At 36.5% G+C, this 26,714-nt stretch overlaps 1 protein-coding gene across 5 annotated transcripts in view; it reads right to left on the reverse strand.

Annotated features, from left to right (window-relative positions):
* The window catches only part of DNAH6 (dynein axonemal heavy chain 6), a 220,051-nt gene that overhangs the window by 147,213 nt on the left and 46,124 nt on the right, over positions 1–26,714 (reverse strand). For all 5 annotated transcript variants that reach the window (XM_082743451.1, XM_082743452.1, XM_082743450.1 and 2 more), the window contains 10 exons: positions 24,267–24,418; positions 23,267–23,419; positions 20,390–20,641; positions 16,561–16,689; positions 13,674–13,787; positions 13,032–13,175; positions 5,281–5,493; positions 4,495–4,587; positions 2,957–3,076; positions 612–792 (listed from right to left, as the gene is read on the reverse strand). In XM_082743451.1, coding sequence (XP_082599577.1) covers positions 612–792; positions 2,957–3,076; positions 4,495–4,587; positions 5,281–5,493; positions 13,032–13,175; positions 13,674–13,787; positions 16,561–16,689; positions 20,390–20,641; positions 23,267–23,419; positions 24,267–24,418 — 1,551 coding nt within the window. The remainder of the gene's footprint in view (positions 1–611; positions 793–2,956; positions 3,077–4,494; positions 4,588–5,280; positions 5,494–13,031; positions 13,176–13,673; positions 13,788–16,560; positions 16,690–20,389; positions 20,642–23,266; positions 23,420–24,266; positions 24,419–26,714) is intronic.

A 26,714-nucleotide genomic window follows, 5' to 3' on the forward strand; every position in this document is an offset into this window, starting at 1 on the left:
AACCAAAGCCAAACCCAAGCACAGACCATTGTGCACGCTAAGTGCATTCTCACTTAGGGGCTTCAATTTTGTTCTTCTCTCTGCCTTTCACACACTCTCTCAGATTTGCACATGTGTCTCACGCCCTCTTTCCTGCTGCTTTCTGTTCAAATGCCACTCAACTGTGTCAAAAGAGCCCTCCATCATAAATGTTTTTCACGAATTACTGAAAAATCAGATGGAGACATTTTTATGGTTCTAAGTCTGAGAGCTTTAGCAGAACGGGTCAACTGAATGTGAATATATATCTTGTAGTCAAATTATGACATGCAGGCCTCACAGATACTCTGTGGCAGAATCCCCAAATTATAAAAGGAGCAGAAATAATCAGATTCTTGGGTGCCAAAATTATGAACTAAGCTGACGAGTAATAATAACAGCGATAATAGTTAACAACAGCAACAACAGTGCTTAGTTCACATTTTTCAGCAAGAGTGTTGGATGTGCTACAACTGTTCATGGTCATCAACGCTGACGAGAATCAACAAGGATTGAATGTACCCCCATATTGCCAGAATCTTATAGATGGTTGTAAAGTCTTTTTATTTGTTTTTTAAAATTTTGTTTTATACCTGGTTGAGTTGCTGCTCGAAGAGCATTAGGCAGCCGGTTTACCTTCCTCATGATTTCTTTCCATGACTTATCCACTTGCAGGAACATCTTAGCCTCGGCAGGTAGCTGCCTCTGAATATCGGGAGCATTAAAAATACTTTCTAGGTAGAGCCAGTTTCTCTGGCAGTTTAGCCACTCTTCCTAGGAGAAAAATGTGGGCATCATCAAATTTTTTATCCCAGAAATGCAGTGTCGGGACCTAGTTCTCACGGTACTCTGTGCCTCCTGCAAGTGTGTGTGTCAGCCCAACATCTGTGAGAGTTTCTCACTTCTCACTCTGGATTTGGGGTTATGCCTGAGCCATAGTGTCACAAGTGTTCCCTGGTTTATCTCAAGTATCTTACTTTACAGTTAATTATTTGGATAGTCCCCACTGTTTGGCACTTTTTTAAGGGCCTCCTGTGAACACATTACTTTGCTCTATAGTCCCTCCCTTTATAGGGCTCAGCCATCAGTAGAGGAGGCTGGAAAGGTATCAGATTATAAGGGATTCATCAAAGAGGGTAATTCCTAAAAATGATCTCCATGAAACAAAGTTGGAACAAAAGATCTTTTCCCACTTAGTGCCTTTATTATTGTACAGATAACTTTTCATATTAGAATATTTAAAAACCTGGGCACCTGGGTGGCTCAGTGGGTTAAGCGTCTGCCTTTGGTTCAGGTCATGATCCCAGGGTCCTGGAATCGAGCCCTGCATTGGGTTCCCTGTTCAGCGGGAATCCTGCTTCTCCCTCTCCCACTTCCCCTGCTTGTGTTCCTGCTCTCGCTACTTCTGTCTCTGTCAAATAAATGAATAAAATCTTAAAAATTAAAAAAAAGAATATTTAGAAATCTAAGCATAATTAGGTCAAGCTAGAAATCTGCAGTCTAAGAAAGAGATTGGATGGGAACAAAGTAAGGTCAGTATAAATGGGTTTTTTGTTCTACTGTGGGGTAATCTGAAGTAGAATAAAATAAAAAGGAAAGGTGTACCACAAGGAAGGGTACCAAGGAGATTTAAAGCAAAAGTGTGTGTTTTTCCAGTGTATACGAGGTTGTTGTGGTACTGTGAGAGGTTGTCTAAAAGCTGTGAATGCCTGAAACTTAGAAGCCCAGGTGTTCCCTGCCTGAGCTTAAAGCTGTTGGCAGCAAAGGTTTAATTAAGCCACTTAATAAGGTACCAAAGCTGCCTGCCATTTTGGGATGGAAACCGGTTGAGGAGACAAGTCTTTCACTGGAGTGTATGTACCTTTCTTTTCCAATTACAAAGTTTAATATATCAACTGGCTGAGGTCTTAGGGAGGGAAAGAGGGAGGTGCAGGGGGAATGAGAATAGCTGAAGACAAGGGCGTATATTCTTAAGGTGAAAAATTCTTAGAGGTTCTCTGCCTTTTGAACTTTGAATTCTGAAACCATTGGTGGCAGGATTCAGTTAGTGACAACACAAGTTCATTGAATCATTTCAAGAGTTGAATGATTTCAAAAGTCCTGGTCTCAGAAAAAGGTTAAGCTTTCATACTAGGGCAGTGATCACCTTAAAACACATAACAAAGAGAATTTTTTTAATCTTAGGAATTGACAAATACCAAAAATGCTATCTTGAATCATGATACCCATCAGTAGTTCATATCATCTAGACGAGCATCTAGAACTCCATTATAAAATCTTTTCAGACTGGTGCTAGTTTTTTTAATGAAAACTTGGTTTAAATGTAAACTTCATACCACATTGTCACTTTTGTCTCAATAAAACTATAGATTTATAAGTAAACAAAAAATGTGGGCAACATAGAGGAGCTGAGGATGACCTCCACCTGAGAGCCAGCAAGAAATTGAAGCCCTTAATCCCAGAGTTGCGAGGAAATAGTTTCTGCCAACAATGTGAGTGAGCTTGGAAAGGGATCCTCCTTGAGTTGAACCTCTGATGAGAACCAAGTCATGGCCCACATCTTGATTGAACCTTTGTGAGACCCTAAGTAGGAGATTCAGTTAAACCATACCTGAACCCCTGACCCACAGAAACTGTGGAAAAATAAATATAGACTGTTTCATACCACCAAGTTTGTGGTATATTGTTTCATGGCAATAATAATTAATATGATATGGCATAATCATATAAAGAAAAACTTAGTATATTTGCATTTTCCTTACATTCTGAATATAATAAAATGTCAATAATTAAGTCTTATTTCTAAACTATATATTTAAACTATATCATATTTAACAATTGTCTTATTTCTAAACCATATCAGATTAAAGAAATGATTTCTAAAGTACTGTGGCTCCCCAATTCTCTGAGTGCATGAACTGAAACTGCCTTCACTCACCAGTGTTTGATTAAATAAGGCAAGTTGTTTCTGCCAGTCATCCACTCGAGTTTTCAGTGGACCAACATAACGTGATGAGGCAATGGTTGCAATGTTGATGGTGCTGTCATCAAGAAGGACCTTTAAACAAAGAAGAAAAAAACATGCAGCATCATGAGTTTGTGCTCTCAAAGATAATTACAGATGTTTAATCCCAAGAGTCCACTCAAAGTCCAACCTTTTGAATAAATAGCCTCGTCCCGCCTACTGTTTCCTACCCATCTGCTTCCCTTCCTTATCCACTTCAGTGCATCACAACCCACTCTCACGTCCTCTCAAATGTTACTGAGAGACTTCTGATTGCCAAATCTTGCCTATTTCTGTAATTATTAATGGCACATTTTTTGTTGTTATTGTTTGGTTCGATACTCTTCTTCTCTCTCCCCATACTTTAAGGTATCTGGTACCTTCTTTATACCATTTGGTCATCTAAGCCTTTATTTCTTAAAGTAATCAAAACTTACAAAATTAGGTATCTTCTCTATCCAATGAAAAATTGCTTTATCTCAATTATCTTGAGGAATGGGGAAACTGAACTCATTCATATCAAGGTTAGAATGACTATAAACAGTTTTCCCTCTACCTCCTTCCCCTACTTTTCCCCTTTACACTACAGCAATCCTTACAGAACATGTGAATTCTAAAAAATGTGTCTGTTAATCTAAAGGATTTTAATTGCCCTATTTAAATTATAAATTTCTTGAGAGCAGATGTCCCATCACCCAGCATCACTTGGCCTGCTTCTACCTGACTTTCATCTTAGGTTTGCTCTCTTGTCTACTGCCAACAGTAACATCTGGTCTTGCTCTTCCAACCTACACCTGGCAAAGCCATTTCATCATTAGTTCTTGTATGGGTACACCCAAATGGGTCAAGGCTTTGCTTTTTAAATTTGGCCATAAGATACAGATCCTTTTACTAAACAAATATGTGTTTGAATTTTAAATCATTTAAGAATATTCCAAATGCATCGATTAGATTTATTTTCTTTCATTTTTCAGAGAGTATGGCCATCGACTCCTATCTCAAAAAAATTCAGGTGAACTTAGTTTCTTCATGCGGTATAAACCTGAAATGCTTGTTCATGTTTCTTTGCCTCATTTAAATGGTTTGAAATGCCTTTCATTCTCATCTATGTCTGTCAAATACCATTTATTCTTTAAGGTCCAGCATGTCTTGGCTGGTCTAGGAAGGATGCTGTGATCACTTCAGCTTATAAATTATCTCTTGCTAAAAAAAAAAATTATCTCTTGCTTTTCTAAACTTTTCAACTGTTAAGTATACAATTATAATTCATATGTATGCCACTTTTATTGCTTTGTTAATACTTCATGTACAAGCATATCTGTCAATTATTCATATTCATATTTTGCCTTTCCAATTAGATTTTTTCTTAGTAACTCTCATATTTCATTCCTTCATCATAATCTCCCATAGAAGATTCAGGAGTAGGTCTGACCAATCTTTACCATGGGTTTTCAATAACCCAGTTACCCTACCTGTATGTCATCTGTGCCACCCAGGATAAACACATCTTTGGAGTCACGGTGAGGGAGAATGACGAATTCAGTTGTTTTCCAAGAATCCTCCACCTTAGAAATAATTCAATTCTTAGGATTCCAAAATTAATTTGTTTAGGTACTCAATAAATGCAAGTAGAATAAAATAAGTGAAAACTCCATAATCATCCCATTTTCCTCTTAACTGCCTTTAAAATTCTTGAAATCTTCTTCCTGGTTAAACAATACTGATAGGCTAAATTTTATTAATGAACATTTAAATACATATAAGTAACGTGTGATATGTTAATGTCCATCCCTTACCACTTTATGCCTTTAATGTAAGGAAAATATTTCTTTTTACACAGGTGATTTGTGGGTATGTATGTATTTTTAGGGTAAGGAGGTAAGTAGCTTAAGTAGGGAAGTCTCTTCATTGTCTTATAGCATTTCACACTGTTACTTTTTTCTGGTAGTTTGAAAGATGATGTATTTTGCTATAAAAGATCTTCCTTGGAATGTGGTTTTTCATATAAGCCTGTAAATATCAAACTTTGTTGTCATCAAAGTGGACTATAAACTAAGTGGAAAGAGGATACTGATGAAAGTGTTGCTGACAATAATAATGGTAATAAATGGTAAGAAAACAACAGAAGGACGACTGATGAGAAATTGAAAGGTGCAATGATGAAAAACCCATATAGATGAATCCAGAGTTGGTGATCTTCATGCTAAATATGAAAATCTACACAGTCCTTGATCTTCAGAACAATTTTCCAGATTTACCTTTTTAAGAATTGTTTCTAAGGCAGCTTCTCCAGAAGCCTGTCCAGAAATGTCCTGGATTTCTTGGGCAAAATCAAAAACACGCAACTCAGAGAGCTTCTCCAAGGTTAATGGAATTTCAAGGTCCACTAGGGAGGCATCAACTGTTTGTTCAATAGCTGCCCAATGTCTTGACTTCAAAGTTGGGTTCCTCAAGTCAATGATAACTGGAAGCTGGAAAGCAAACAGTCTCAAAGGCACCATGCTTTTTATCTTTTTTTTTTTGACTATAGGTATATGAGTTTATTTCCCCTTTCTTTCTTTCTTTCTTCCTTCCTTTCTTTCATTCATTAACATATAGTGTGTTATTAGTTTCAGTGGTAGAATTTAATGATTTGTCAGTTGCCTATACTACCCAGTGCTAATTATGTCAAATGCCCTCCTTAATGCTCATCACCTAATTACGTTATCCCCCTATCCACCTCCCCTACCTTAAAAACATAGCCCAAGGCTTCTGATTTCAATTCAGGAATGTGGAGAACTGGAAAGAATAGCATTTGTGCTCTTACAAAAGGAAAATTCTGGACAAACTGAAAATTAATTACTTCGAATGATCCCATCAAAAAATAGAGGTTGAAGGGCAAACAACTAACTCAAAATTTGGGAAGAGACTGTTATCTGTAGATTTCTCCACAGCAAAAAGAAAAAAAAAAAAAAAAAAAACAGGACCTGAGAATTTGCTTACCTAGGACATATGCCTTGGGTTGTCACTTAAGCTAGCAAGAAGATTCAGCTAAATTTAAAAAATAAGTTGCTAAAAATGGAAAAAAATAAATTCCTAAAGAGTGAGAGTAGGGTAGCATAAGAATGTGAAGTCTACAAACACAAAGGTGTTCACAGGGAAGACTGGGGAGAATCCTAAGAAAGTCTACCTTATGGTGCTGGCTGGGGAGAGGAACACAGCAGCCTCTATTGTAACTCTAATCAACCCATTTCTCCCAGTTTTCATATAAAACAAATGACTTAATGTCAGGAAAATGAGCAACAAACAGCTGCTATTTTAAGGCATTGTGATAACCCACTATAGATTTCTGTATATCTTGGGAGAAACAAAATTGGAAAAATAAAAGCTCTATTCATGGGGGAGGGAAAGAAATACTCTCTAGGCTCTACAGCTGGAGGAGGGGCAGGAACACCAGTGAAGGTCAACAGTCTGAGAACAAGAGACACAGTGCCTTGCTAAGACAGAGGCTTAATCAGAACATAAATGGAATGCCCCTCCTAACCTCTCCCACCAGACTAACAAATATTGAATAAAAATAACTGGAATACAGACTGATTAGCTGCAAGAGACAGATTCTCTCTGGGGACAATATATAGGGAGGACCCAAGGTCAGATAGAAACAAAAATTGAAAAAATAATCCTTGGCAAATGAGCCCAAACCATAAACACAAGGTATCAAAAGAACAATTTGTAGTATACTGAGGGTAACAATAGCAACATCAAACCTCAAATCTATGCCAATTCCTTACTAGATTTAACATAACATGGCACACAAAAAGGCAAGTAGGAGGAAAGGCACGCTCATTTCCAGGCCTAAGAATTATTTACTTCAGTATCTAGGGTACTACATAAGATGCCTGGCTTTCAATAAAAATGTCAGAACTATATAAAAAGCTAAGATAAACATACACTTAAGAAACAAACAAGCAAACAAAACCCACCAGACTCAGATATGACACACAATGTTGAAATTAATAGAAAATGCAAAATAATTATAATTAACATGGCAATGGCTCTAATGGAAAAGGTAGGCAACATACAATACCAGATGGGAAATGGTAATAGGAAAATGTAAGCTGGTACATCTGGGTGGCTCAGTTAGTTAAGCATCTGCCTTTGGCACAGGTCATGATCCCAGGGTCCTGGAATCGAGTCTTGCATATGGCTCCTTGCTCAGTGGGGAGCCTGTTTCTGCCACTGCCTGCTGCTCCCCCTCCTTGTGCTCTTTCTCTCTCTCTCTCTGACAAATAAATAAAATCTTAAAAAAAAGATTGAAGCTATAATTAAGAATTACATAAACGTTAGAATGGGAAAAGGTAGCAAGAGAGATAAAGAATGTCTTTGATGAGCTTGAAATAGCCAAGGAATGTGTGAATGGGAAGATAAGTGAGTAGAAAATCCCCATACTGATACATGAGAGAAAATAGAGGTTAAAAACCCAAAACAGTAAAAAAAAACAAAACCCAAAACCAAAGAGAATCCAAGAGTTACAGGACAATATATGCAACATATATTGAATACATGCAACAGAAATCTCAAAGAATAACATAAATGGCTACATTTTTTCCCCAAAATTAAAGACAGGTACCAAATCACAGATCCAAGAAAATCAGATAACACGAAATGGGATAAATACAAACTGTAAACCACAACAACACACACCTAGGCATATCACATTATAAACTGACCAAAATGAAGAAAAAGAAATAATCTTGAAGGCAGCCCAACCAAAAAATACTATTATCTACAGAAGAACAGGGAGAAGAACTATAGCAGATTTCTTGTTAGAAACCATGCAAGCAAGAAAGTGATGAAAGGATACTTTTAAATTGCTGAAAGAAAAAACAAAACCTGTTGACTGAGAATGATAAGTTTATATTATCATTTAAATTATCATTCAAAATAAAGGATAAAGAATTTCTCAAAACTGAAACTTAGGGAACTCATTGTTAGCCTACCTACTCAATAAGAAATATTAATGTAAGTTCTTCAAGCTATGAGTCAGAACTTAGATCCACACAAAGAAATGAAGACTAGAAATAAAGGCAAAATAAATTTCATTTTGTTTCCTATTTTGATTGTCCCGAAAGATGATTGTATAAAATAAAAATAGTAGCAATATATTATTGCAATATTATATAATATAGTATAATATATAGAATTATATATATGTTATATATTATAATATTATAATATATTATGCATATAGTATATATAAAGGTAAAATACAAAAAAACAAAATGAAGAGGTACATAAAAGGGACACAGAAGTCAACTGAGACAGCTCTCAATAGCCAAAGTTGTAAAGATTAAGCAAACAATAAATAATGTAGTATTGCATTATAATCCAAATTATAATGCAATTATAAAGTAAATATCCATGAGTTCATATTGACATAAATAAACAATTGAATGGGTGGTTGGATTACTAGACAGAGAACAGATAAAGCTAAACAGAAAGATACAAATTACCAACATCAATAGTGAAAAAGCAGACTCACTTCTGATCCCACTTTTTTTTTAAAGATTTATTTTAGAGAGACAGAGAAAAAGAGTGAGAGTGAGTGAGTTGGGAGAGCAGCGGAGGAAGAGAATCTTCAAGCAGACTTCCTTCTGAGCACAGAGTCTGAAACAGGGCCTGATCCTACAACTCATGAGAGCATGACCTGAGCCAAAACCAAGAACCAAACATTTAACTGACTAAGCCACCTAGGTGCCCCAGATCCCACATACTTATAAAATATAATAAAGAAATGTGATCAACTCTATGTCTATAAATTCAACAATTTGGATAAAATGTACAATTACCTTGAAAAATACACTATAAACCCCCCTCAAAAAGAAATAGATAACCTGAATAATTCAATATGTATTAAAGAAATTAAAGAAATAGTAAAGAAATTCAATTTATAGTTAAAAGCCTTCCAAAAAAGTAGACTTCAAACAGAAATGGCTTCACTAGTGAATTCTACTAAACACTTAAAGAAGAAATAATATTAACTCTATACTATTTCCTCCAGAAAACAGAAGAGGAAGGAACCCTTCCCAACTCATTTTAATGTACAAAAAAAAGCCCCTAAAATTAAAAAATGAATTCACAGGACACAAGATCAATATACAATGGTCAAGTATTCAATAGTATTCTGCCATATAGCAGCAATGAACAATTGGAATTTGGAATTAAAAACAATATTACTGGGATGCCTGGGTGGCCCAGTTGGTTGAGCATCTGCCTTCAGCTCAGGTCATGATCTGAAGGGATCGAGTGATCAGGCCCTGGGATCGAGTCCCACATTGGGCTCCTTATAGGGAGCCTGCTTTTTGCATCCTCTCTCTCTCTCTCTGACAAATAAATAAATAAATAAATCTTTTTAAAGACCCCAAAATACTATTTAGGATAATAAAAAATATTTAATTATAAAACTAACAAAATACATGCAAAATCTGTATACTGAAACAGCAAACTTCAATGAAAAAAATAAAAGAAGACAACTAAATTAAGAGATATGCTGGTAAGACACTACAAAATTCCCTCTGGCTAAGATGTCAGTTCTCTTCAAATTGATCTATACATTTAACACAATCTTTCAAAAATTCCTGGCAATTTTTTATACATATTGACAACTTAATTCTAAAATTTCTATGGAAGGGTAAAGGAATTCGAATGGACAAAAATGTGAAAAAGAAGAACAAATCCGGAGGACTTACACCTACCTGATTTCAAGACTTACTCTAGTTATCAAAACAGTATAGCATTGGTGAAAGAGTAGACTCATAGAACAACAAAAAAGAATAGAGTCCAGAAATAGATTAAAAAAGGTAGTCAGGGGACTTATAGCAAAGTTCCAAGGGCAGTTCAATGGAGAAAGGGTAATCTTTTCAAATAATGGTGCTGGATCCAGTGGACATCCATATGTGAAAATTGTACACCTTGACACATCTCATATTTTATGCAAAATAACTCAAATAAATCCTTAAAAATGTAAGAAAAGTAAAACTATAAAACTTCTAAAGGAAAATACAGGAGACAATCTGTGTGACCCTTAAGTTTAGCAAGACATTTTTAGATACTATACTATAAAGATAGTCCATAAGAGCAAAGAATATAAATTGAACTTATTCAAATTAAAACTGCTTGCACTCTGAGAGTCCCTCTTAAGGGGCTGAAGAGACAAGCCACTAACTGGGAAAAAATATTTTCAGGTTACGTATTTGAAAAAGGAGTTGGATCCAGATTACAAAAAGAACTCTTAAAGTGCAATAATAACAAAACAAGCAACCCAGTTAAAAATTGGGCAAAGAGCCACACAGACATTTCACCAAAGCAGTTAAAAGAATGGAAAAAAGACATTTAAATTACACTCCACATGATTAGTCACTGGAAAAATGCAAATGTGACAGCCAGGAGATACTTTTATACATTTACTGGAGTGACTAAAATGAAAACCAAACTAAACCACACAAAAACCTCCCAACCAATAGCAAGTGCTAGGAGAATGAGGAACAGCTAGAATTCTCACACATTGCCCATGGGAAGGCAAAATGTTACAGTCCTCTGAAAAACAGGCAAGTTTCTTATAAACACACACTTTCCATGCAACCTAGTAATTCCACTCCTAGTTCTCCACCAGAGTGAATTAAAGACTCATGTTCACTCAAAAAACTGCACATGACTATTGAGACCATCTTGTTAATAATTGCTATAAAACTGGTCATAACCCAAAATTCTTTCAAGAGGTGAATGGAAAAACCAACGGTAATAATCTATATAATGAAATTATTACTCAGCAATAAAAATCAACAAACTATTAATTCACCTAACAACATGGAAGAATTTTCTTAATTTTGTATTTCAACTCAATTAACATATAGTATATTATTACTTTCAGAGGCAGAGTTTAGTGATTCATCAGTTGCATATAACACCCCGTGCTCATTAGATCACATGCTCTCTTTAATGCCCATCACCCAGCTACCCCATACCCTCCTTCCTCCCCTCCAGCAAGTCTCAGTTTGTTCCCTATAGTTAAGAGTCCCTTATGGTTTGTCCCCCTCTCTGATTTTGTCTTATTTTTTCTGCCCCTCTCCTGTGTTCATCTGTTTTGTAAGAAGCTTTTTTTCCAAATATTCCAATTCACAGAGATGAGCAACTATCACCACTAATTTTAGAACTGTCACTGTGAATTATCTATAACTAACTAATGACCCCAGAAGGAAACCCCACACCATTAGCTTTCATCACCCAATTTTTCTGCTCCACAGTGCCTGGTAACCACTATTTGACTTTTTCTCTCTATTGATTTCTCTATTCTAGACATTTCATATCTATGACACCATATGCTATGTAGTCTTTTGCTGTTTGTCTTCTTTCACCTAGTATAACATTTTCAAGGTTTATCTATGCTGTAGTATGTATCAAAACTTCATTCCTTTTTATTGCTGAATAATATCCCATTGTATAGATATACTATATTTTGTTGATTTATTCATTACTTGATGGACATTGGGGTTTTTTCCACTCTTGGCTATAATGGATGATGCTGTTAACATTACAAGTGTTTGTGTAAACATGTTTTTAATTCTCTTATGTAAATGTCTAGGAGTGGAATTCCTTTTGAGAAACTGCCAAACTGACTCCAAAGAAGCTATATCACTTATAATCCCACCAGCAACATATGAGGGTTCCAATTGCTCCAGATCCTTACTGACACTTATTACATAATCTATCCTTTTGAGCATAGCCATTGTGGTGGGTGTGGACTGGTAGATCATTGTGGCTTTGATTTGCATTTCCCTGATGGCTAATGACATTCAGCCTTTCACATATCTTCTTTGGGGACATATCTGTTCAAATTCTTTGCCCATTTTAAAGGATTACTTCTCTTCTTATTTTCGAGTTAGAAGAGTACGTTTTATATTCTGAAGAGAAGTACCTGGATGTATTTTAAATGCATTATTTCTAGGTTAACACTGCCAGACCCAAAGGGCTACATATTGTATAATTCTATTTATATCATATATAAAATGAAGAACTTTAGAGATAGAAAACAGGCCAGCTGTTGCCTGGGGTTGGCTGACTACGAAGAACAGTATATGGGAATTTGAGGGTGATGGAAGTATTTTGTATGGTACTGGTGTGTTTTATACATGACTGCAAAAACCCAGAGAACCATATACCACAAAAAGTGACTTTTGCTACATGCAATTATTTTTTTAAAAAATCAGCCAGAACTCTGAAGGAATACAAGATGAACAAAGACTGCGACAAATAAATTTGTTTACAATCACGTGCTATAACCACACGAAGGGTGAATGAAGAAGAAAGAGGCTGACATAAGAAACTTTGGGGAAGTGTTTTGACTAGATATTGTAAAACTAAAGTGGGAGAAACTCCAAAAATGTTCTTGTTGTGTTAAAGTTTTGCTTACTTTTCCTACCCATGTCTTCTTTTATTTCATCTTCCTTTATTTCATCTTTAAAAAAATCTAAAACTGCTTAAAAGGATAAAATCATAATACTTTTCATTCCCATTTCAAGTACTGGTTCAGCAGTGAAAGGTTTCAAGGGGTCAGCTTCACACACCCACTACTGGGCTTCCCAATTGTCATCACATCATAACACACCTGGAAAATGGTATATTTAGTAGGTACAGTGGTATAAATGGACACGGCTGCACTAGCTTCATTTGGCTGTCTGAGGTCTGAGTGGATCAGTATCTTAGCGTAACTACAACTCATTCCTGCACTTGCTCCCTACCACTTGGGAAACTCTTACTCTGAATGCCCCTTGAACCAATTCAATTGCATGTTTTGGCCAGTTGAAGATAGGGATGCAATCTGCCTCTGAAAAAACTGAATTTGCCTGTTCTTTCTTTTCTCTCTGCAGAGCTGAGTAACTTGAACAGGGAAGAATTCCTGACTTTAGTCTCATTAGCATCAAGTCGTAATGGACTGACCTTGAGTTTCTGAAATAATTTCTACCAAACTTACCTTTTCTTTCATTTTTTCCACCTTGTGCTTTAGCTGGGGAACTACACTGTTGGGTGGCAAGCCTTTTTCCAACTGAGTCACAAATTTGGCATATTTAGAAACTTGACTATTTAGGAATTCTGGATCCAGGCAGTCAAACTTGGACTATAAAAATTAGAAAGAGAAAAAAAATTAAGGCATATGATAAAAGTAAAATTTTTTACTTTACTCAGATTTTCCAGTAGTTAAATGTTTCAAGACCAATGGAACAGAATAGAGAGCCCAGATATGGGCCCTCAACTCTAAGGTCAAATAATCTTGGACAAAGCAGGAAAAAATATCTAGTGGAAAAAGACAGTCTCTTCAATAAATGGTGCTGGGAAAATTGGACAGCTATGTACAGAAGAACGAAACTTGACCATTCTCTTACACCATATAATAAGATAAACTCAAAATGGATGAAAGACCTCAATGTGAGACAGCAATCCATCAGAATTCTAGACGAGAACATAGGCAGTGACCTCTTTGACATTGCATATTTTACTGAACTAAGACTACTCCAGATTGTTAAAAATAATTCTTATTATTAGGATATTAAGTTTAATTAATAAAAAATTATATTAGGATTGAGAGTTTTTAAAATTTTGTTTTGTTTTGTTTTACCTTTAACCATTCTTGTTGGAGTTTATCCCATTCAGATAAAGAATCCCAAAGCAATTGTTTGAGCTTCAATTCAGCACTAACTTCTTCCAGAGCTTCAAACTTCGATACTTCTACCTTTAAAAATACAATAAGCAAAACACACTATTAGGTTTTCATATATAAAGATGTTATGTTATCCTCCTATCAGTAATTCTTGATACAGTGACTGTTAACAAAATATTGGTGGGTCCTAAATAGGGAAGTAAAAGCAGAGATAGAAACAATTGAAAAAAATATATGATAAACCCTATGTGTATTCAAATATCCACTTGAGTGGTAAGATATAACTCTTTATATTTCCTTAGAACTTAAATGTTCAGCAAAGACATAAATATGATGAGTACCATGGGCATTCTTCTTCAAGTTGGATCATGCATGCCTGGCCTTTTCTAGGAAAACAAATGAGTTTTCAGAGGTACTCATTTCCTTTGGGGCATTATAACTAGATGACAGAAGAGGGAGATGTCTGTGCAGTAGCTTGTGGAGGGGATGGGAGATTTAATGTGGAAAGAACAGCCTCGTTTCTACCTCTTTCTAACCCTCTGGGCTGTATATGAACCCTATAGAGAGAAAGACTGCAAGAAAATTTGAAGAAGCTATTTTCATAGAAGCATTTTAAAACTGCCTTGGCTTAGAAGTGAACACACCCCTAGGGGGGTTGTTTGCACAGAAACTGTGAGCCCTGTGATAAGCCAGGGCTTTGAACATTCCATCCAACAGCAGCTGAATACACATTCTTTCCAAGTGCACACAGGACATTCCTTAGGATAGATCATATGATAGGCTACAAAACAAGAATGAAGTATCTTTTTCAATCAGAATGGCTTGAAACTAGAAAGGAGAGTTAGAAAATTTACAAGCATGTGGAAACTGAACAGCCCACTCCTGAACAACCAGTGGGTTAAAGGGGAAATCAAAGGGAAATTTAAAAAAAAAAAAAAAACTTGAAACAAATGAAAACACATCATGCCAAAACCTATGGGATGATGTAAAAGCAGTTCTGTAAGGGATGTTCATAGTGATAAATACATATGTAGAAAAAAAGTAGAAAGATGTCAAACCATTTTATACATTAAAGAACTTGAAAAAGGACAAACTAAGCTAAAAATTAGCAGAAGGAAAGAAATAAAGATCAGAGTGGAAATAAATTAAATAGAGACCAGAAAAATAGAAAAGATCAATGAAATTAAGAACTGGTTTTCCAAAAAAGTTGAACAAAATAGACAAATATTTAGCCAGATAGAGAAAAAAAGAGAAGACTTAAACAAATAAAATCAGAGTAAACTTTATACCATAGAAATAAAAAGGATTGTAAGAGACTACTATGAATAGTTATACACCAACAATTAAATTATATTGCTTAAAAGAAATGGATAAATTCCTAGAAACATATAACTTACCAAGACTGAATCAGGAAGAAATAGAAAATCTAAATAGACCAATAATGAATAAAGAGATTGAACCAATAATCAAAACCTCCCAACCCAGAGAAGTCCAAAAGTAGTTGGCTCCAGGAGCAGATGGCTTTACTGGTGAATTCTACCAAATATTTAATGAAGAATTAATGCCAATCTTTCTCAAGCTTTTCCCCCCAAAATTGAAGAGCTGTGAATACTTCCAAAGTCATTTTATGAGATCAGCATCACCCTGACATTAGGGATCTAACCTTGTCCTCCTCAAGAATAAGAAGTAATTAGGCTAATTAGGTCTTCATTCCTATCTCCCAAATGATTGAGAGCTGAAGAAGGAAGGTACATCTGAGGTGATTATGAAAGAAGAGTTAATCAAGTATGGATAAAGTGTGGAAAGAAGGGGACATACTTTTTTTTTCAGGCTCTAGCTCAAGCAGTGCTATCCTTTCTGACCCAAGAAGTGTCCACCTGTTAGTTATAACTTTTATTAAGCAGTGTTTCCTCAATACCTGACTTCCTACTACATACTATCCTGTTTTATAGGTCAGTTAACTCAGCCTGTGAACAACTTTGAACCCCAATTCTCCAATGCACAAACCTCAAGTACTACACCAGTGACATCATCTAGAGTCACACTCATTATTTTGCAGATTTCCTGCACTAAGCCCTGGGATCTGGAGGGGAAAGCTCCTCAGATCACTTTCTAGCCATCCATTTGGGGCTCAGGAATAAATAGGTACATTCCCATGTGAGGTCCAGTCACTCCTCCAAGACTGCTGGAGAATGTAACAAAACCTCTCTCATTGCTGGTGGCTCTCTGGGTTTGACCCTAGGAATCTCTTTTTTCCTATTCTCTTTTCTTTTTGATCTCTTTAATAACTATTCAGAGCACTTAAAACTTTTAGTTATTTTTCTTCATTTTTTTTTTGAGGCATATTGTTTAGCCTTTGAAAGCCACCTTTTTTTGGAATCCATCTATCCCCTGGCTTAGCCAAATTCTCTTCTTTCACCAAATTAGCACATCAAACCAGGGCAATATTCATGGAATCATAACACATAGAAATTTAAAAGAAGCTTGAGTATTACTTAAGAAAGACTGGAGGGGTTTTAACTGACCACATTAAATAATCCACCTACATATTTTAACATAGTAAATAAAGTTCCTGGTCTGAGGGTTTACCTACAATTCATCATTAATTTTTATTAAGAAAGACATTTTTTCTCTCATGAGTACCAATCTTTAAACATTTCAAAAGCAGAGAATACACATATTTGTATTTCAGACTCTTCTGGCACAATGACTAGCACATAGGTGTCCAAACACTGAAGGTTAGGGTCACACTGTTGAGGGTGGTGATGCATCAATGCCATTTCTATGCATGTTTTTTTTTTCTATGTATATGTTTGAAAAAACAGACGTGTAGAGCTGTCCTTACCTTAAAATTCTTCTGATAGGATTTATACTGAAACGCACGTTTTTGAAGATCATCTAGAACTACCTGCAGCTCATTCAACATGAGCTTTATTTTGTCTTGGTCAGCAGTAATATCCAAAATCTGTGGATCCTGTAATATTAAGATAATTGATTAGTCATTCCTACTTTTTGATGTTGACCATTAAATTAAATGAATTCAGAAACAGTTTTTAAACGTATTTTTTCAAATTCTCTTTGCATTCTGATTTCTAGAAAATGTTAAAATGGTTGCTTTTCTGCATTTTAAAACAATAGATGTACCTTATAAAAAAGTATAGAAATAAATAAAGGAGTGTCATGGGGATAACATTGTTTTCAAATAGTACCTAACATATTTCCTCCCATCTACTTCCATTCCCTACACTTCCTCAACCAGCATGACTTCAGGTAAGGAGAGGAGCATGCAAGAGGGAAGAGAAGGAAGAGGACATGATATAAGGGAAATTCCCATTGTACATTCACAGAAATAGGAACGCTTTTGATTTCTGAGAGGTGGAAGAGAGGAGATAAAGAATAAGTAGTCAGACATCAGTTTTTCTGGCTGACCTGTTGAGGTTGAAACCCTACCCAGTGAATTGGAATGGAAAGGTTCAGGAGCTAAGAAGGAACACCTGACTAGGTTTGGAAGAATCTGAGAAATTGGAAGAATTTGAGAACTATGATGACCATAGCTTGGGAGGATAATCTCTGATTCATCAGAACAATGATAAATAATGCTTCTTGGAACATTCTTATATATGTTTGTATGTTTTAACTCATTTAATTCTCAGAACACCAATAAGGTACTGTATTCAAAATGGCAACATGTTCTAGGAAAAACTAAAGGAAGTGTCTAGGGAGAAGGGACTTTGTGGTTTGGTGTGACACTTGGTGGATCTTAAAGTTCTCATGTGTCTTGATTCTGGCAATGGGAACTGCCTCAAGGACTGGAGGACTAGAGGGAGTCTGAGGTCAGGATGAGGAGGTCACAGATCACTTGAGACTGTAGACTATGGCAGAAATGATGGATTACAGTAGCAGGGCCCAACATGGTACCCAAAGAATCAAGAAGGACCCTCAGCTATCAGCAGCTTGGGACAACCAGGCCCAGCCCAGCCAATGCACTAGAAGTCCTATGGACCAGGGGACAGTAAGAGGACTGGATGCCCTTTCCCTCCATCCACCAGAAAGAAATGCAGATTTCCGCTTATGGGGCAAGAGGTCATGGAGATGATGGTGGCAGAGGTGAAGAAATGCCTGATAGGCATTCTGAATTGAATTAAAATCTATCAGAAAGAGATCAAGCTGGGGAGCCTGGGTGGCTCAGTGGGTTAAAGCTTCTGCCTTCAGCTCAGGTCATGATCCCAGGGTCCTGGGATCAAGCCCTGCATCCCACTCTGCTCAGCAGGGAGCCTGCCTCCCCCTCTTTCTTCTTTGCCTGCCTCTGATCTCTGTCTGTCAAATAAATAAATAAAATCTTAAAAAAAAAAGAAAGAGATCAAGCTAGAATGAAATATGCATTTCAAACTGAAATAAATTGTGTTATCATCACTTGTCACACTGAGGTGTTGTTTTTTTTCCAACTCCCTCCATCATCAGGAGTAGAGGTCTTGACAGCAAGATGGTATCATTTATAGAAATATTAAGATTGCAGTTCTTTGTTCAAGTGTGATAATAAATCCTTTTCAAACCCACTATGGAGGAAGCACTTGCTGGAGAGAACCTCTACTGTCATTTTTGAGTTTGTGCATCATGCTTTTTACATGAAGCACTTGCCGGCACTTTTGCTCTCTCTAGCAATCCCCATACATGTGTATAGCCAACAGCAGTCAGATTATCAACCACTGGAAGCAGACTGCCTAAGCTTGAATCCTGATTCCTCCATCTATTATTTGTGTGATGCTATGTTACTTTACCTCCTTGTCCCTTTGTTTTCTTCTCTATAAAAATGAATAATAAAACCTTATTGGTGTTCTGAGAATTAAATGAGTTAAAACATGCAAACATATATAAGAATGTTCCAAGAAGCATTATCAGCATTATCAAATCCATCAGCCATAGAATAATTAAATTGTGTCATACAATGAAATACTGTATTGAACAACAAAGTTGGATAAACCACTTCCACTCACAGCATTATGCGTGAATCTCAGGAATGTAACAAAATTAAATAAAGGGCATACTTATGATTCTGTTTAACTGAAGTTCATAAACAAGCCAAACATTTATAGCATTAGAATTCAGGGTGTGGCTTCCTTTAGGGAGGAAGAAAAGTCTAGGATTTGAGGGAATCCTAAAGGCACCAGTAACATTGTAGTTTTTGACATGAATAATGGATATTTGGGTGTGTTCATTTTTCTGGTAATTCATGAAAATTTATTATAGTATGTACAGTTTTTTCTGGTGAAAAATACAAAAATATCTCAATATAAAAATAAAAACAATACAAGGTCCTCAGAACAGTACTTGACACATAGTAAGTGCACAATAAATGCTAGCTAGCTACTTGTATGCTTCCATGTCAATATGTATAAACATATATTGTAATCTTTAATGTCTGCATTGTATTCCTTTGAGCAAATGTACCCTAACACATTTTATTCATTCCCTGCTAATGGATATTGAAATTTTCTTGAATTGATTATGACTTTATATGGTTTTATACTTCTGTGAATAGATTTAGTTAATGTTAATAATAAAATCATAACAAAATTATATTTTCATGTATGCTTCTATTAAGAATCGCACAGCTGGGGGTGCCTGGGTGGCTCAGTGGGTTAAGCTGCTGCCTTCGGCTCAGGTCATGATCTCAGGGTCCTGGGATCGAGTCCCGCATCGGGCTCTCTGCTCAGCGGGGAGCCTGCTTCCCTCTCTCTCTCTCTGCCTGCCTCTCCATCTACTTGTGATTTTTCTCTGTCAAATAAATAAATAAAATCTTTAAAAAAAAAAAAAGAATCACACAGCTATCTCTGCTAAATTCTTTAAAAATTTCCCTTGTACCTTTTGTATAGTAAAATTGCTGCAAGTTAACCAAATATTCTTCATTGTCATTTATCAATGTATACTCTGCTTCTTCCTAAATGGCAATTTCCTAATACGTACCTATGCGAATTTTTAAATTTTGGCAATAGTTACAACATATGTTAAAAAGTTATAAAAGCACTCATTTCAAAATAATAAATGCATGTCAGGAGAAAGAAAATATTATATATGCTTTACTTGCAATAGTCTGGAATTTATTCAGTACTCAGAGGTTCAGAAACATGTTCAGTTTTAAATAGCAGCTCAAAGACAGTTAATTGATTAGAATGAAACCACAAAATAGAACTTAATCAATTGGAGAACGACAACTATCATATGATCTCCCTGATATGAGGAAGTGGAGATGCAATGTGGGGGGTTTGGGAGGTAGGAAAAGAATAAATGAAACAAGATGGGATCGGGAGGGAGACAAACCATAGGAGATTCTTAAACTCCCAAAACAAACTGAGGGTTGCCAAGGGGAGGGAGGTAGGGAGAAGGTGATGGGGTTATGGACATTGGGAGGGTATATGCTATGGTGAGTGCTTTGAAGTGTGTAAACCTGGTGATTCACAGACCTGTACCCCTGGGGCTAATAACACATTATATGTTTATTAAAAATTTTTTAAAATATTTTTTAAAAAAATAAATAAATAATAAAAATTTAAAAAAAAAACAAAAAAATAGAACTTTAGTCAGATTAAAATGAACTATGATCCTAAAATAGCTTAATTAAAATATAATGGTCCAATTTTATACAAATTTTTTTTTTAAATCCTGCTTTAGCTTACCTGTGCTTGTAGCTTTACTTCATTCACTTCGTTGGTTAGGTCTTCAAGATCTCTACCCAAATGGTGAGAAAATTGCTTTATCATTGTTTCTCGGTCACCCACAGATTTATCGATGGCATTCCGAACTGCAACAATGGACGGCTTCATGGTAGCAAAAACAGCGAAGTCTTCTGGAGGTGTAGGGACCTGATATTGCTCAATGAGCTTGTACATCTGAATCACTACATTCCCTTCATCTTCAAGGCTTTCGATCTAAATAGAAACATTTGTTGCTGGTTAAATATATCAAAGTCTGGTTATTCCCTTTCAGTGGTGTCTACTAGGAGACTGTCGTTGTGTACCATGAACAGCACACGTTCATAATCAGTGCAAGAGGAGGGTGCTTAACGGTATGCTGCCCCTGGCTGAAGCCTGCTGGGTGATAGAGACAGTTGTTGCTACAGAAAGGTAATCAGGTTCAGGAGGTAAGGTGTTCAAAGCTGAGCACAGTTAGTATGACTTTTACAAAAATTTATTGTTCTCTTCTCTCTCTCTTTTGGTGTCTAGTAGCATCAAACAATACCAGTATTTGGTTTTTAGGGACAACATGTACCATGAGGGTACTCGGTTGCAGTACTTGAGCTTCTAGGCATGTGTGCTGAGCAGGGATTGTCCCCGGGCAGCCCCTGAGGTGTGCACGGTCCATGATTCTGACTGCGTGTTCCCTACTCTCCTTTAATAAATCCTTTTACTATCTTCAACAGACCACTAAACATCTTCACTTTGATGTCCTACTTCCATGGACAGTGCCTTTCCTAATTTTCTGGGAAGGGACTTTCTAGTTTTGGGGGAACCCTCCTCTCTTTCACTCTGCCACATGGCTACGGAGGGAGCAGCCATGTGCACATGACCTGACCCAAACCCCATCATTAAAGCCAAAAATGACCACAACCCCCCAAGTCCTACAACAGCACCTTGTACCTATACACATTATATAATAATTATCTGTTTTCATTATGGACTCGGAGCTCCTTGAAGGCAGGTGTACTCATTGTCATAAACCTTGTACCCTGCAAGTGGGTGTTCACTAAATTTTCTGAATGAATAGGTGAGGTTCCAAAGAAAAGTTGTTCATGTGTTCATGTGTGGAGAACATCTCCCTAAGGGAAACTGCTTCCCCAACACAACACCCAGAAATGCACAGATAACCTCATAGAGATGGGAAGCTGTCTGGCTTTTCTGCCTGACATCTTCTGGAACTAAGTAAGACGAGTCCTCCCTCTGCAACATGATCCTACCTTCCTGTCCTAGTTTATACAACAGCATGGGGGTGGGGAGGCTGAATGCATTTATGAGACATTTAGAATTAATATTTGGGGAGAGAGCATCTCTCTCGGTGGTTGGCTGGAATTGCAGTACATCATCTGAGAGCTGCTGCTGGCCGTATTTGCTGCTGAGGAATGAAGCAGCAGAAGCAGTCTGTCTGCAGAGAGAGAGAAGTAGAGTAGATCTTCAGAGAGATGCAGAAAGAACAGATGGAGAGAAGGAACTACCTGGGTTTCCTACAGGCTCCTCATTCCTGGTTCTGCTAAATTCTTAAGGCTACTTACTTTTTTGTTGAAGAGGTGGGGATCTTTGAAATACTACTGAATCCATAAATAAGGTCCCCATTTGGCCTAAGGAGTTCAAATGAGATTTAGTTATTTGTCCAAAGCACCTTAATGACCACACCTACTAATAAATACTTGGCATCTCTAGACTCTTGTGATAACATGTAGGGAAACCTGAGGGAAAACCACAATCATCTGCTCTTTTGTGAAGTTGCTTTTTTTTGAAATAAGAAAAAAAACTGTTATATTTAAGTTAGTGAATTCCTAGGTCGTGCACTAGAAACTAATGTAACATCATGTTTTAGCTATATTTCAATAAAAAATAAATTCAAAAATGCCAAAAAAATGATTGCTTTTATATGCACATAAAATAGCCTCTACTGTTAATTCTGTTAATATATAACAGACTAGCCAGTGATTAATGATTTATTTTACTCAGCTTATATTTCTTATTTGTAAGATATCTTCAATTTCCAGATATTTAAGAGAAAAATTTATCTCTATTTCAAATGCCAATTGGTATGAACGAAAGCTTATGAAAAAACTGACATCCGAAATTAAATGCTAGGTTGCCTGCCACAGGGAACATCCTGCGAGGAGGAAACCAGGTTTCTGGAAAGAAAGAAATAAGGGAGAAAAAGGAGAGAGAGAGAGAGTGTGTGTGTGTGTATGTGTGAAAGAGAGAGAGAGAACACGTTGACCTCATCACCCATGTCATTAGAATCTCCCTGTTGACTGGTCTCTCCCAATAACCCCTCCCTATTGAAGCGAGTTGAACTGAATTTCTTTCATTCCTAACGGTGAGGTTCCTGACTATTATGCAGATATGGGTTAAGGGTCAAGACTTGTGTTACAATCCTATGATCATTGATCACAAATAAGAATTACAATAAGTTGTGACTAACATCATTGGCTTTGTAGTCAGAGACAAAAATTTAATTCTAGCTCGAACACAATCTTTGTGATCTTGGGCAACACGACTTTTTTTTTAGTCCCTGTTTCCTCATCTATGGAATGAGAAAAAATTACCTACACTTCTTAAGTTTTTGCGAGGATTAAAAATGTAAGATATATAAAAAAATTTAGTATAACTCCTGACTAATAGTAAGAGTTTGATCAATGTGAGCTCACATTATTGCTGCAATGTAGGGCAATTACTTACACTGTCTGAAAGCGTTTCTGATACTTCAACAGCTGTTTATTGACCTCCAGTTCCTCAACTTCTCTTATTTGTCTTCCTTATCTACCACAAGTTCTAGAATATTGAGTTATATGAAAATCAACTCACCCTTTCCTGAATTTCATCAAGAAATACTAAGCTGTTAACATACTCTATGGTGGTAGTTGGAACAAATTCAAGTTTATACTCTGCATCTTGTGCCTCAGAGATAATGGCGTCTACTTTTTTCTTGCTTTGACGGGGAAGCATATAATTTAGCACCTAGGGAAGAAAAAGAAAATGTGAATCATAACTATTTAAGTATTTTCACTTTATTAAATATTTAAAATAAATCCTAATTCAATGTTAAATCAGCAGGTATTGGCTCTGTCTCCTGTCACCTACAGTAGGGGTCAGAAGAGGTTTTCCATAAGAGCAGGATCGTGAATATTTTAGATTTGCAGGACATACAGTCTGTGTCACAAGTACTCATCTCTGCCCTTGTAGTGAGAAAGCAACCATAGGTAATACAAAAGCAAATCGTCATGGTAATATGTACAATACAGGTGACAGACTGGATTCGCCCTGTGGGCTATAGCCTGCCAACCCCTGCTTTACACCATTGTCTTGCTGAAGGTATTCGAGAACATTACACATATACTCTGGCTCCAAAGGAAGACATGAAGTTTATTGCAGGATCCATACAAATGTCCTCAGCTCCACCACTCACTAAAATATGATCAGATCTTTAGGGAGTTTCAGAGCAGGAAATGATGAACTTAACTGGATCTCAGGATCATAAGTCTACTAGCATTCCCAGTAGAACACTGAGCTGTGATAGTGGTGTCTCTTCAACAGGAAGCCTTGAAATGCTTCAGCAAGGGAAAACAGAATGGGAATAAGAGACTAGTCTGGGGCCTGCAAGTCCCCTCCCTTCCCTCAACTGAAAATTGACTCTGCTTGGGACAGAAAGAGTTTGGGACTTTTCTTAGGAATTAAGGATACCCAGTAAGTTATGTTAATTTTAAAATATTTATAATACTACAAAATGAAGATAGTCTATTTGTAGTAGAAAAATCGTAAAATAATTATAGAGACTATAATTAAATTTTTCCTAGTTCATAGTTACCTCCAAGCATCGCAAAGGTGATGGAATTAGTTTCTCTTTTAGCAGCTTTATATCAATGAGCAGCAATCCTACATTTCTGGTAGGTTTCAGAGCTACTGCATCTTTGTGCTGTCTGTGATATTTTTCCAGTTGTTCTCTAAAAAACTCAACATCTACATAAAATTATCATATAAAGAATACAATACATCATATTAAATTTTAAAGGATCATTATGAAATATATTAAAAATCATTGCATTTATAGACGTATTTATAATGCTTTTTTCCTGTGTAGAATACCTTGAATAACTTCAAAACGTTAGTTCATAACACTTAGTATTTTATTCTTGTACTAAAGAAAATAATATTCAATAATGAAATTGTGTTTTTTGGCTCCTACTAATAGATAGCAGATGAAAATAATTTGTAATTGGGGCACGTGGGTGGCTCAGTGGGTTAAGCCTCTGCCTTTGGCTCACGAACTCAGAGTCTTGGGATCGAGCCCCGTATCAGGTTCTCTGCTCAGCAGGGAGCTTGCTTCCCATTCTCCCTCTGCCTGCCTCTCTGCCTACTTGTGATCTTTCTCTCTGTCGAATAAATAAATAAACTCTCAAAAAAAAAAAAAAGGCAAGAAAAAAAGAATTTGTAATTGTACTAAAGTATCTAGTCTGAAATGGACTGGATTTGAGAGCTGGGTTGAAGTTTGGTTTCATGGAAGGGTTCTTCTATGTGACACCTCCACATAAAGCATTTTGAAGATATTAATAACAAAAATGTAGAACACAAGAGATTGAGCATAGCTGAAATTATCTCCATTTCTCTTCCCAACACTTCTCTGCCAACCCTGTTCCCATATCATGGCTGAGGTCTTTGTCAATGTACATGTGCCATATGTTACAGTTGCATTTTGATCATCTTTCTATTTTCATTTTCTCCCTTCTCCAGTCTACCTGGAACCAGTGGAGACCTGATTACCTTTGAATACACTTGTATCATACTGTTGGTCAAAAACAGCTCTTTTTAATATACCTGTAATACTCAACTCTTCTACTTGTCTTTAAAATCCTGTGGACCTGTAAAATTTAGCTAACTTTGGAGTGTAAAACTTTAGCTAACTTTGGAGTACCTGGGTGGCTCAGTTGGTTAAGTGTCTGTCTCTTGATTTCAGCTCAGGTCATGATCTCAAGGTCATGAGATTGAGCCCCACATCAGGTTCTGTGCTCAGCATGGAGTCTGCTGGAGATTCTGTCTCTCCCTCTCCCTCTGTCCCTCCCTCCTAAGATAAATAAGTAAATCTTTTAAAAAATTAGCTAACTATTTCTGAGTACTTCCTCCACAGATTGATTTCCTTACTGTTCCCTATTCTCTTTCTGTAACACTCCTCCACCATCCCAAAAAAGAAAATGATATTGATTCTTGTCTTTATTCATGTCATCTCCTGACTATAAGAGTAAGTTTGACATAATATAAAGAATGCACAGTGTTAGAAAACCTAAGCTCAACTCTTTAACCTATATTTGGCTTTGGTTAAGTCATTTAATCTTTCTGAGCTTCAGCTTCCTTGTAATACACAAAAGGGTCAACAATGAGCTATCCTACTCACTTCAGAAGGTTTAGATGTGACAGAATGAGGATATCAAGTAATCTGAGAAGTCCTCTGGTATGAAACCCTATATAATGTTGCTTGGTCTAGTATTTTTCTTTTCTTTTCTTTTCTTTTTTTTAAGATTTATTTATTTATTTATTTATTTGCTTGACAGACAGAGACCATAAGTAGGCAGAGAGGCAGGCGGGAGGGGGCGGGGGGAAGCAGGCCTCCCGCCAAGCAAAGAGCCCAATGTGGGGCTCAATCCCAGGACCCCGGGACCACGACCTGAGCCAAAGGCAGAGGCTTCAACCCACTGAACCACCCAGGAACCCTTAGTATTTTTCAAACTTATTTCACAGAGTCTTTTTTCATGGTATCATTATCCTTCAGAATAATGGTCCAAGCATTGGAAATAGAGTAGATCTAGAAATAATTCAGGTAGAAAAGGAGATAGAACTCCTTCTAAAATTCTAAGGTTTTTAAAAAGTGAAGAAACCCTATGAGTGCCCTTAGACTATTTGGAGAGCCAACACAAGAATAATGCATTCACCAGAAGAAGAGAAGAAAGAGGTAGAGAGGTTAAAGAAATAATAGCTGTGAACTTTCCAAACCTGAGGAAAGAACGAGGCATACAAGTCCATGAAGCTAATAGATAGCCTATTATCTCAATAGAGATAATAAAAGACCCTCTCCAAGACACATTATTATGAAGCTTTCAAAAGTCAATGAAAAAGAAAGAATCTGAAAGGCAGCCAAGGGGAAAAAAGAAACTAACCTACAGAACAACCTCCATTAGACTATGAACAGATTTCTCAGCAGAAATTCTATAGGCTATAGGATATATAGGATATATTCAAAATACTGAAAGATTAAAAATTGCCA

The sequence above is a fragment of the Mustela nivalis genome (assembly GCF_964662115.1).
Source record: "Mustela nivalis genome assembly, chromosome: 8".
Lineage (NCBI taxonomy): Eukaryota > Metazoa > Chordata > Mammalia > Carnivora > Mustelidae > Mustela > Mustela nivalis.